The sequence below is a fragment of the Salvelinus alpinus genome, chromosome 31 (assembly GCF_045679555.1).
Source record: "Salvelinus alpinus chromosome 31, SLU_Salpinus.1, whole genome shotgun sequence".
Taxonomy (NCBI): domain Eukaryota; kingdom Metazoa; phylum Chordata; class Actinopteri; order Salmoniformes; family Salmonidae; genus Salvelinus; species Salvelinus alpinus.
Window position 1 is genome coordinate 3,051,218 of NC_092116.1, and position 13,430 is coordinate 3,064,647.

Sequence of the window (13,430 nt, forward strand, 5' to 3'; positions counted from 1 at the left end):
CCTGACCCCGCCCTTTCAGCCGCACCATTTGACACAGAGAGAGCTGTCCATTGTCGGATAGGATCAATTGCAAAATGATTGATGGGTGGGATTGGTGTTTTCATTGGATGAAAGGCTTGTGTCAGAAATGCACAATACCCACACGGGCATTCAAGCGCTTACGCACACATGCACATACACACAAATCCATTGAGAAAGTAAGTGTAGCAACATTTCTCGGATTCAAAGATAACTTCCTTCAGTGAGTGAAGTCTATTACTGTGTGTGTATGTGTTTTGACTTTTCCCCTGAGTGTGTTACAGTTTGTGTGTCTGTCCTCGCTGTGAATGCAATAAAATGAAGCCATAATGACATCATCCTCGGGGGTGTGATAGCCAGTGAAATAAACTGTGATAGAATTTATATCATCACAATTAAATCAAAGTTATTGCAGGAGTTTTCTTCTGAAGTTCTTTATTTGTTCATTCCAGAACACATAAAAGTTGGCTTTCAATCTCTCAGTGCATCGGAAAAATAAATATGAAATAAAATCAATTTAACAAAACTAACTCCTTTTCCTTGGATACCATTTCCTCCTTGGATGTACCAGAAAAATAAACATTTTAAGACAAAACATTTCAGGGGATATTATAGTGTAATTCTTATATAGTTTATGGAAGAATTCAGCTCACTGATAATATTCTGGGTCGTTAGTTTGCTCCATTGGGTTTTAATGGGAGTGAAATTCATTTCTAAATGTCGTCCTCTCTTTGCACTGTGAGCGGTGATCAATGATGTCATTAATTAGCTTACATACTCTGGCTTTGGGTACTGGTTCTGCTTGCTTTGATCTCTCTCTCTCTCAACCCCTAGCTGTCTCTCTAACGGTCTCCTCTTTTTTTTTAAGACCAACACGCCTTCCATGGCCACCGCCTCCATGCCTTTCAGGGTTCTGATACTACTGTACCTTTTCTTGTCTTGATCTTCCTCCATGTCCCACGTTATCTCTGGCCTGGTTGGTCCAGGAACATGACAGGAACCCAGGAAGGACCTCCTTCCTGCTTATCACATTGCCCAACCCCCCCCCCCCCCCCCCCCCACACACACACACACACACACTACACCATGTATCTCACAAAATAACCTGACTGGAGGTTGCATACTCTAGGGCAATCTCTCTATCCTAGACCTGAGTCGAGTCCCAGACCGCATCTCACGCAAGTACACAGGAAATCAGTGTGTTAGATACATGGATGTGGAAGAACTAGATAAGCTCTGTTTAGATGCTATTGGTGTAAAAAATATATAGAATGCCTGATTATCAATGGATTTACCTAATTGATCACCATGGAAATAACCAATTCTAAGGATGTGGCATCTTGAAATGTTGTTATTCAAACAGTAGAGCGAAAAACATGGAATAGTTTGTATGTGTACTGCACAGCATGTTTTTTTCTGTAACTGTGGTTTCGCAAACTATAACTCCATACATTATGCATGGAATTGTTCATTTTCAAAAGCCCTGCTTAATTCATAGAAATGGTCTTCCACAACAATTCCTTGAAATGCATTGCTTAAACATTAATTACATTCACATTCATTCTAATTTGTCTTCATTTCCCTTTCCCTGGATAGGAAATGTATATTTTCCTGCTGATTATTCCACGCTTTATAGTAATATAAATGCAATTAGAATTTCAACATATTTTAAACCAAATTTGTCCTGTATTCATTTGATCACAGAAACAACATTTTTGGGAAATATATTATTTGAAAAGGGATCAGAATAAAAAAATACAGAGAGACAAATACATTTTTTCAGCCAGGGGAAATCAGACACAACAATGCAGAGAGCAACTCTATGTGAGTCCTATGAGTAATCACACTGAGCATAAACCCCACAGAACATATAACACAGCTATAATGCAAACACTTTTTATCACACCACTCTCTTATGTTGGAAAGCACCATTGTGGGAGTTGAGAGAGAAAAAGTTTTCCAAATTATTGAACTTTGGAGATGTAACTTTACGGTGCATTATAGTTTTCTATTAAGACACCATTGGTGCTGGGGTGGGTGCTAATCAGAGCGTAGGGAACTGAGCGGAATGGATCCTTAATTACCTGGCCTGTGGTCGCCTCATACATCACCCAGACATATGGGCCAGATAGCACACACACACACACACACACACACACACACACACACACACACACACACACACACACACACACACACACACACACACACACACACACACACACACACACACACACACACACACACACACACACACACACACACACACAGATGGGCACACACTGGCAGACACAGACCAACAGACCCACACACACAAAAACACGCTCAGACACACAAATACAAAGGTCAGTGTTTCACTCTATTATAACGTTAAACTTTTCCCTTGAGGTTATGTATGCATTTTTGATGGGCTAGCAGTGCACTAGTATGTATACAGTATATAACAAAACATATACTACTACTACTAATAATAATAATATGAATGTCAATATATATAGTGGTTGATTAATGGCTTGTATGAAACCACACTAATTCAAACCAATAAAAAGTTTATACCATATAGTTTTACCATGTTATATTTTAATTTCTGCACAGACGAAAATGACAAGCAATTTATTTACAGAAACCTGTACAAAAGCAAATTACATTATGTAAAAGATTTCATAAATAGAAGTGGGCTTGCGTTCAATACATTTTGCCATGTTCAGCTAAGCTGCGTGCATAGTGAATCATAATAAACGATGATAAACGGTTTCCTCAATTTCCATATCAACATCCAAGTCGCAGGACAAATAGTTTATGGTTAATATCACAAATCTCAACACAGACTGTGAATGCTCAACAACTAATAGAAGAGAGAGCTGACTAAACATACACCTCAGGTAGCAAAAATATACTTTTTTAATATATATTTTTTTAAACCAAACTTGACAGTCATCTGTGGATTACCAGGTCAAGGAAAGACCAATTGATTTTCTCCCTGTTTCTTTTCTATCAGATAATATTGCACATTCAGAAGTAAGCACAAGTAGCATATTGAATGTTTGAGTAAAGAGTTCATCAAAAAAGCTCATATATAACTCCCTCTATATCACTTTCTCAGTCTTTCTAGAAACAGACATGCAATTTCCTTTATGTTATAACACAACGAGAACCTACTACACAACTTCTCTATTGTTTCCAATACTGTGTTGAAATGTTGTAATGTACGTGTTGTAAATGTGTGTTTGTGAGTGTGTATTAGGGCTTGCTGTACATCCTGAGGTGTGTATTCGGTCAGCATCTCACCCTCGCGACTTTTTCTCAACCTCCATATTAGCACTTCTAGGCTTCCTCGCATCCTGAACAGTCAAATGTCTCCAAGTTTTTCTTCTGCCAGCCCCAATGTGTTCAATCCAGAAGAGTGTTTCATGCACATAAGGTTGTCGCACTGAACATGTACATCAGCAGAACACCATAGGATAATAATTGTTAGAATATATTGTCATTATTACTAATATTAAGCAGTACAAAAAGTTGTAATTTGGTTAATGAAACCACACTATGCTAGGAATGGATATTCATACCTTGAACATTCCACATAAATACCACATCAAGAGCACTCTGTGTCAATGTACCACACTGTATCTACTGTATCAGGCTTACCGACATTTGACTGGTCACATCCCGAGAAGCCAGAAGGTCATTGGATTTTTCCTCTATCGTATAAGAATCTTCAGGAGTTATTTAAAATTTGACATAAATACCATCCTCACTACTTTTAGAAAGCAACTCAGCATAATTGATTTTGTACCATTCCAAACCAACATTGAATCATACCAATTGGTATAAAAAGGCACAATTGCATAATTTTGAATTCACTCTATAGTTTAGTTTTTTTTGACATTTTTCTTTTTTACAGAAGCACTCTAAATATACAAATTGTCAACAGAAAATATGACAAAAAAATAAAATACACAAATATGATTATTTCCAAGGTTCTGACTGTTATTGTATATCACATAGATCAAAAAAGAGAGAGAGAAAAAGGGGGGGATGGAAATGCAATGCCAGTACAAAGTTGCAAATCGTCTTACTGTACTATATAAGTCAGACATTACAGGTGAGCAACCTTGAACTGAATGTATGTTAAAACTGTAGGGTTTGTTCACTGGAATGGGGAAAGTTCTGGAAATTTGTCTGACAGGAATGAAAAAAAAACAATCAAAGAAATATGATGGAAAGTTTAAGAAATATGCTAAATAAACAGACATTTCTTCCTCCTCAAACTGATATACTAAGTCATACTACATGGCTAATGTCAGTTTAGGTATAACAAAAGCAAGCAACAAGATGGACATCCATGTTCACAGGGTAAGGATATTTTTGTATTTTCCTTTCATTTTTTTTCTCCTTCTGAGTAAGTAAATTCCCTTTAAACATGCAATAAAAAGTACATATGCATGTATACAGTTTATAAGCATAGGAACACTTCTTCGAACGACAAGTAGTACTTACAGATTGGTGGACTGCCAAAAAGCAGTCTGTTTCGAACCAAGGGGTTAGCTAACATACAAAAGGGTTTCCATTGCATCTGATATTTATCTGATATTCTTTTGCTCGGTTATGGTGGCAAGACCTTGTGCCTACTCACCAGTGAAAAAGACCACTTGCGATGGGTAAGGAGGAACAATGTCTTCATATTGTGTGTGTTTCTGTGTATATGTGGTTGTCCAAAATAGTTTGCCTACATACCTACCCGTTTGCCTACATGTCGCACCCTTGCTCAATTCAACATATGCTCTCACTATACACTTACACATATGCATGTATTTAAAGCAACTTGTAGTAGTATTGTAGTTTCTCCCATGTACCTTCATGCCAGTTTCTTGTTTCCTATGCTTTGGTTTCTCTCGCATACTAACTTGTAAGATGCTAAACTGGTGTCTTTTTCCCCAGTTTGTGACTGTACATCAATAGGTATTTTCGATTGTAATTCATTGAGATGATTCTTGCTTAAAGATGTCTGTGCCATATGGAAATGTACTTCCACCATTAGTGACATCTCCATTCATGGGTAGTTGGACCTTGTTAGAGTACTATGCTTATCATTATGTGATAGAGAGTGTGGTCATGTCAGCGTTGTGTACAAAATGGTATTTATTGCTCATTCTAGCACACACCTGAACACAAAATAATGTTAACGGAAAAACTTCACCACATAGCTTTCCTCGACCAGCTCAACCTACCCTATCATGCATACTTTTACATACCCAGCATTTTTCTCAATGAACTCACCTCAACTCTACCATGACATGTTAGCTGTGTGTTGATTGTGAATTTGTGTCTGCTTTTCTATGTGGGAAACTTTCATCTGAATAGGAAGCAATATATGCACAACCACGTACAAACATATTACGGACCTCAAGCAAAGACCGGCAACCAGTTCAGATTGGTCATGGTTCTAGATAGAAACTTGCATCTCCAATGTATTTTTTGTCTTCAACTTTCAGGCCATCCAAAGATAGAGAAAGAGAGATAGAGAAGGGGAAAGTGAGCTTTAAAGCATTGGTCTGAATCGATGTATATGTCCAATGTTCACTTCTATAGGTGTCTATGAAAGAGGCAAAGAGAGTATTATATGCACACTGGTAAATAAGCATACTTCGACATCATTTCATCATTCACCCTGTGGGTCAGGGACTACTGTGGCTTGGATATTGCCAACCACATTGACTCCATTTAGTCCATTTTGTCAATTATATTCTCCTATGAATGAAGCGATACACACAGTCTCATCCACAGGACAGAAAGTTAAAGCGTAGTCTTTCCCAAATGTTAACGATGATGCCATGCTAGTAGCCTTCGCAGTCTGTTGTTGTTTGGTTGTGTCTTGGGTCTCTTTTTGAATGAGAAAGCAACATTGAATCATAAACTGTTGAAATGCAGAATCCAGAATCCAGAGTGAGTAGCACAAGGGGGTCATGACACGTGACGTGATATATGACACATTACTGTATGTAGGCTATATGACGCTTGCATGAGGGTGGGTCCCCAAAAGGCATGACATCGGTCCTTTGTCACATGTCTCATTGTCACACTCAAACTAGTTCACAAGTACAGTTATAGAAAAAGAGCGGAAAATAAAGTAAGATCCTCTTTTGTACAGTACAGTCTTTAAGAGGTGGGGTCAGGGAGAGATAATGCATGCACGTTTTATGGAAATGAGTTGGTCAGGCAGCAGTAATGTTCCCATTGGCCGGCCAGCAGCAGTTACCCAATGTCTCGCTTTGAGTCCCACCAGTAGCCCCACCCTCTTCTTCCTCTTGCAGGATATGGTCAGAATCTGAATTCTAAAAGGGATTACGTTTGTATCCACGTAGCTTTTAGCATTGTTTCATGTTGTTGTCTTGGAGAAGGGTTATCCTTGGACCTTTCCTGCTCAGCCAAGGTCCATTTGGTACAGTAAAAAGTGTCTTTAGTTGTTGTCGTTGTGGTAACCTACTATATTGTTGATGTTTATGTACCATGGCGCTACTTCCCCCGCCACCCTCACAGATAGACCTCCCGGCGAGTGAGCGTGCCGCAGGGTGAGGGCTTGTACTCCCCGGTGGGGGCCAGAGGGATCTCCTCAATGGGGTGACCTACCACCCCCTCTTCAACCCCCGGCGGGCTAAAACTGGGCGAGCCGAAGCCCTCGTAGGAGGACGAGGAGGAGGCTGTCTTCTTGTTGAGCAGGTTGCGGTTGCGGTCATTGCCCAGCATCACGTGGGAGGAGGGGTCTCCATTGGACATGGCGGCCAGGGCTTCCTGGCTGCCAGGATGCTGCTGCTGCTGCTCGGGAGGGCTGCTGCCGCTGCCACCGCCAGTCATGAAGGTGGAAAGCTTTGGTTGTTGGGTTGTGGTTGTCTTGGGCCGGCGCTCAGGCGATGTGCGCACAGGCATCCAGCAGGAGTCAGAGTGGCCGTACTCATCGCATTCCCGGGTGCACTTGCCTGTCATGGCTACGTCGGGCAAGGTCCGGGTGTCTGAAGGGAAGGAGAAGAGAGAAGGGTCATTAGTGAAAGTGTTCCGTTTCGCCGAAGTGGGACATAGCTAGATATTATTAATAGAAAAGCTAAATCTTAAAAGTTGTTGTTAGGTTATGGTATGGGACACATTACATTTGTTAACAGGAAGTTTATGTCTCTGCCATTAGATGCGTTAGTCTGTACATCTCGACGTTGAAAATTGGATGACAAGAAAAATAAATCGAATTAGGTTCGGTTGCCATGGTTACCGGTGACTATGCTTTCAATTGTATCATTGGCAAATGTATTTGGATTTCATTGATACAATTGCTTGTGCTTTCATGCAATACACACACCACATGAACAAAACAAACAAAGTCTAAGTTAAAAAAGAACACTGCACCGCACGACGACAACATCTCAAACTGAAAACAGTGAGTCATAGCTGAAATAATGTCATGCTTCAAAATGTGGAGCGGGTGCAAATTGTGTTTCTCCTAAACCATTGTCTAATGATGTGCAGTGCTATCTACTCTGTATGTCGGCGTATGCTGCTGTACTGTATGTAGACATGTGTGAGTATGTTAAAGAGAGTGTGATAACATCCTCTATATAAGCCAATTTCTTATTTAGAGATAGACAGAGTCACAGTCTGATCTAGGTAGCCTGCTAGTCAATCACATCTAATACTACGGGCCTTAATCATTTACCAGACAGATGAAGGAAAATAAGATTAACTACAGTACATGTTATTTGTTCTGAAAGATACATTGTATTCATTGAACGCAGCACTAAAACCTTCACTGCAACTAGTGTACAATGAATATCACCAATAGAGCTACTATTATGCCACAACTGCCACCGGTACTATGAATTTTTAGTATTGTTACTTACTGATTTTTTTTTGCATGAAAACAGATCAATAAATTAACAGACGAGTGACAGAAACGATATATCTTATGCGACAGAACAATCTACCTCACAAGCTCAGTTCTAAGTTAAAAGCTAGATGTTCAAAGCTGCCATTGCCAGTGTTACAGTACATAGATGCCATGTTAGATGTGGTCTGCTAATGACCAGAAAGATGTGAGGTATGAAGAAAAAAAACAAGCAAGAGGGGGTGAAGTGCAGACCTCGAAAGCATGCTGCCCCGCCCTTAAAATGTTATTTTAACCATGGCTTACTTTTAATGCTCTTTTTCTCCTGTAAAGGAAGAATAGAATATAAATCACTGGTTGTGCTTGGCATTGTAGGCACTTTCAAAATAGACCGTATGAGAAATTCCCCACTACATTGAATGAGACTACAATTCAATATAAAAACAAGGCATCAATGAAACTAATCAAAGATATGTGCAGGAACATGTATAGTGTGAATCGAGACTTATATAGATAGAGATATAAACAAAATGATCGAGAGAAGAGAGGGAGAAAGAATGAAAGCAATATAGTTCTGTTGATTGGAATGTTTGATCCCCATAATGAATTGCTTTGCTTGTCTGGTTAGAAGGAATCTTATAAAATCTGCATCTTGTATCAAATACATCATGACTGCCATTCCTCTGTTTCTGTGTCCCTTGCCTTTTCACCACCGATATGCATGTCAATACAAAAAAATCGCTTGTAGCCATGGATCGTAACAAATCCATATGCAGTCGGTGCTAAGGTAGTAGCTACAGTACCTGCAGACCTAGACAAGACATTTGGTGGATTTTCCATGTTATTTGTGAACCATAGAAAAAGATTAATTTCAGCAAAAAATACACTAAACAAAGAGAATGGAATCATGGCAACCACTGTTGATTGCTAACATGCCAGACATTAATGGTGAAACGGTAACTACAGCTGTAGAATGGATGGAAAATGGCAAAAAAATAAGAAAGAAAGAAAGAAAAGACAAAAGTAATATATCTCCTTTCTCCCCAGAGTGACGCTTGATGTTTGAGCATTCAGGTAGATAAAACCAGAGATCACATATCTGTCTGACCAAAGAGATGCCTTTGCTTGGGAAGAATTGCCCTGATTGGCTCTTCCACCCAGTCGGCCCTACAATTCAGCCATCAACGTTTTAGTCCTGAGCTGCTACCCACACCCCGGCCCTCTCGCTCCCGAGTGTCGGAGCTCGTCTGATCGCCCTACTCACCCTCTCGCCCCAATCATACTCCCAGCACCTCGGAGAGAAAGGAGAGGAGGGTAAGAGGAGGCCCTCTCACTTCGCTAAGGTCTCGCGGGTATACTGTCCAGCCTACAGCTATCACCTCCACTGCCCTCAGTGGAGAGATAGGCCTCTGCTTTCTACTGAGAACTGCAACAGCATATATCATATCATGCCACCTATAGTGATGTTTCTCACAGGGAAAACATCTAGCTAAACCACTCGTTTTAACAGCTGAGCTGCTAATGCTGATGCTATTATGGTCACAAACCTTTCCAACACACTTTTTGTTTTTGACTGACATACAGAAACTATTATAAAAATACAAGATGTGATGACTCTAAGCTATGCATGCTATGTTACTTTCTCACATATTTCTCCTATTGTATTACAAGTTGGTCACAAGCAGGAGAAATAGAAAAACAAACCATTGCAATCTCTGTACGAGCGTGCATTGAACGTTTTTGATCAGAAACCATCCACTGGGCACAAACTGGTTGAATCAACATTCTTTCAATGTAATTTGTCAACGTATAGTGACGTGGAAAATACATTGGGTTTCTAAAAAGTAATCAATGTTAACTGTTGTTTTGAGGGTGACTTTTCACCCACGGGATTATGTCATCATGGTGTTAGCAGTTCATGTTACTATTCAATAACACAGACCCCAAAGCAAATCAGAGGGAGGAAAATAGGTTTATTCAAAGAGAACAAATCATGCGGGGAGGTAGATGGTAGATGTTCATTCTCCCCTGTCCTCAGTGATTCTCCTCAGTGATTCTCTTCCGTGATTCTCTCCACAGAACAAAGGGACAGGATGTAGTTTATAAGCCCTAGCCTGTGGTTGACCAATTAGAATTCCTTGCAATAAAACTGGGCCAATGGCCAAATAACAAGTATGCTATTTCAGGTTCAATGTATAAACAATTTGGACCAATGAGAACTTGCCATGTAGCTATGAGTCCCGGACTGAAATTCCTCCCATGTCTCTGACCCATTGATCATTAATCTCCTATTACAGAAAAAACACTATTTCCATTGATCGTTAGTACTCTATTGACCTCTCGTCCTCTGCGCCGTGTATTTATCTTGGAAATATTCTTACAATGGTAACCAATTTTCTACACAGACAAACCTTTTATAAAATATACTGAATTTGTACCTCTGAAGCAATGTCAGATCTTCAATGGTATATCCACTATCAGAAAACAACAACATTTGGCTTGGCAGGACCTCCAACAGGAGAGTTAAGCTATCTACAGCTTTCCATTTGGTTTCCCATCCATGGTTTTACCACCACCTTTAGCAGCAGTCTCTCTGTACGTCTCTAAGAACTTTGCACACCTGGATTGTACAATATAAGCAAATTATTCTTCAAACTCTGTCAATTTGGTTGTTGATCATTGGTAGACAGCCATTTTCAAGTCTTGCCATAAATTTTCAAGACGATTTAAGTTAAAACTGTAACTAGGCCACATTCGATGTCATCTTGTTAAGCAACTCCAGTGTATATTTGGCCTTGTGTTTTAGGTTATTTTCCTGCTGAAAGGTGAATTCATCTCCCAGTGTCTGGTGGAAAGCAGACTGAAGCAGGTTTTTCTCTAGGATTTTGTCTGTGCTTAGTTCCATTCCATTTATTTGTTATCCTTAAAAACTCCTCAGTCCTTAAGGATTACAGAAATACCCATAACATGATGCAGCCACCACTATGCTTGGAAATATAGAGAGTGGTACTCAGTAATGTTTGGGGTAAATCCAATACAACACCTAACACTTTGTATTCAGGACAAAAAGTGAATTGCTTTGCCACATGTTTTGCAGTATTTCTTTAGTGCCTTGTTGCCAACAGGATGCATGTTTTGGAATATTTTCATTCTGTACAGGCGTCCTTTTTTCACTCTGTCAATTAGGTTGGTATTGTGGAGTAACTGTAATGTTGTTGATCCATCCTCAGTTTTCCCCTATCGCAAACATTAATCTCAGTAACTGTTTTAAAGTCACCATTACCCACATGGTGAAATCCCTGAGCAGTTTCCTTCCTCTCTGGCAACTGAGTTAGGAAGGATGCATGTATTGTTGTAGTGATTGGCTGTATAGATGCACCATCCAAAGTGTATTTAATAAATTCACCATGCTCAAAGGAATATTCATTGTCTTTTTTTTATCCATCTACCAATAGGTGCCTTTCTTTGCGAGGCAATGTAAAACCTCCCTGGTCTTTGTGGTTGAATCTGTGTTGGAAATTCACTGCTAGACTGAGGGACCTTACAGATAATGGTATGTGTGGGGTACAGTGATTCCATGCAACTTATTATGTGACTTGCACATTTTTACTCCTGAACTTATTTAGGTTTGCCATAACAAAAGGTTTAAATACATATTGGCTCAAGACATTTCAGCTTGAATTTTTTATTCATTTGTAATAAATTTTTTAAACATAATTCCACTTTGACATTATGGGGTATTCTGTGTAGTCCAGTGACACAACATCTCAATTTAAACTATTATAAATGCAGGCTGTAATACAACAAAATTTAGAACAAGTCAAGGGGTGTGAATACTTTCTGAAAGCACTGTTCAGTGTTGCTATTGAAGTGATTTCAAAGGGTAGGTTTAATTGAGCAAATGAAAAGTAACCATATTGAATAGGTCATATCATCAATTACACTATTTAGGCCTATATAGCATTTGAGAAGTCATCAACAGCTATTGTTTTAAATTCAACCCAGAGTTCAACTAAAAACAGAATATACATATAGGCCTAGGGTCTCAAGCTTTGGTTGAAAATGTATCTTCAAGTTAAAGGGTAACTCTCAACCCCAAATGTTGCCTTTGCCCAATCCCTTTACACAAAATAAATGCATGCAGGTGAGAAGTGGTGGGTGTGGGGATTTTTCATTTTGGGGTGGGTAAGAGTAGTCGTATCTGATCCCAACACTTTCTCACTAAAGCATACAGTACTTACCAGAAGTCCACTGGCACGCATTGTGATAAAATCAGTCATAGCAGTTAGGAAAAAATAGGACTTCACATGACCAAGCTGCTTTTTAAATGTTTACATGGACTTGCTCAAGTGACCACTTTACTATCTATAGGGTCACATCCCAGGGGAGCGGTGAATGGAAACTGTAGAATTCAAGTGTGTAGAACAGCTTTCGCCCAATTCGCATTGTCTGTAAAAGATGTTCACCACTGGAACCAGCCTCCAGGAAACTTAACATGTGTTCCTAGTGTCATTGCTTTTACACAAAAGGTGAAAAAGTGGTTAAAAGAACGGTAGGTTTGTAGACACTTATGAACCGTTTTTGTAGCTTTCTTTTTTTACTATTTGTTTTTACAACCCATAGGTCCAATAGCAATGTGTCCGATGATTATTATGTGCAATGTCATGACTTCTGTGTGGAATCTTATCTGTATGTCTTGACCTTAGTTTTTATTATTACTTTGTCATTTTATTTTATAAATGTATGATGTTTGTATGTTGTCTGTTCATATATAATGTTTTTCTTGATTATATGTTCACTAACCAGCAGAACAGACCCGCTTGTTTACAGCTGCACTAGGGTCAGACAGCATCCCGGTGTATATTAATTAAGACAACACGGAGCCTACGCGAAATATGGCTCAGAAAGCACACCTCAATCCAGGGATGATAAATGCTCAGAATTGTCCCATTATCAATTCGGAGTACAACACATTTCTCAACCCTGGATTGAGGTATGTTTTCCGGGCCATATTTCGCGCCTGCCTGGGGACTGCAGACGGAAATTAGCTGTTGGCTAAATCTGGTACAATGCATAATTTCTCCGACGAGCGTCGGACCCGGTGTAGTTCGATTCAATCAAAGTGTCAATACAGGACTAAGATTGAATCGTACTAACCCGGCTCCCATGCTCGTCGGATGTAGCAGGGCTTGCAAACTATTAGACTACAAAGGGAAGCACAACCGCAAGCTGCCCAGTGACACAAGCCTACCAGACGAGCTAAATTACTTCAATGCTTGCGTCAAGGCAAGTAACAATGAAACATGCATGAGAGCATCAGCTGTTCCGGACGACTATGTGATTACGCTCTCCGTAGCCGATGTGAGTAAGACCTTTAAACAGGTCAAGATTCACAGAGCCGCAGGGCCAGACGGATTACCAGGACGTGTGCTCCGAGCATGCGCTGACCAACTGGCATGTGTCTTCACAGACATGTTCAACCTGTCCCTGACTGAGTCTGTAAAACAAACATGTTTCAAGCTGACCACCATAGTCCCTTTGCCCA

General features: G+C 39.8%; 1 protein-coding gene across 5 annotated transcripts in view; it reads right to left on the minus strand.

The window, feature by feature from the left end:
* Window positions 1–2,578: 2,578 nt before the first annotated feature.
* The window catches only part of LOC139561001 (protocadherin-7-like), a 211,893-nt gene continuing 201,041 nt past the window's right edge, over window positions 2,579–13,430 (minus strand). For 3 of the 5 annotated variants that reach the window (XM_071377795.1, XM_071377794.1, XM_071377793.1), the window contains one exon: window positions 2,579–7,025. In XM_071377795.1, coding sequence (XP_071233896.1) covers window positions 6,550–7,025 — 476 coding nt within the window. In that variant the 3' untranslated portion in view covers window positions 2,579–6,549. Of the gene's footprint in view, window positions 7,026–8,191; window positions 8,211–13,430 lie in introns of all 5 variants that reach the window. The other 2 variants (XM_071377796.1, XM_071377798.1) reach the window with 2 other exon arrangements.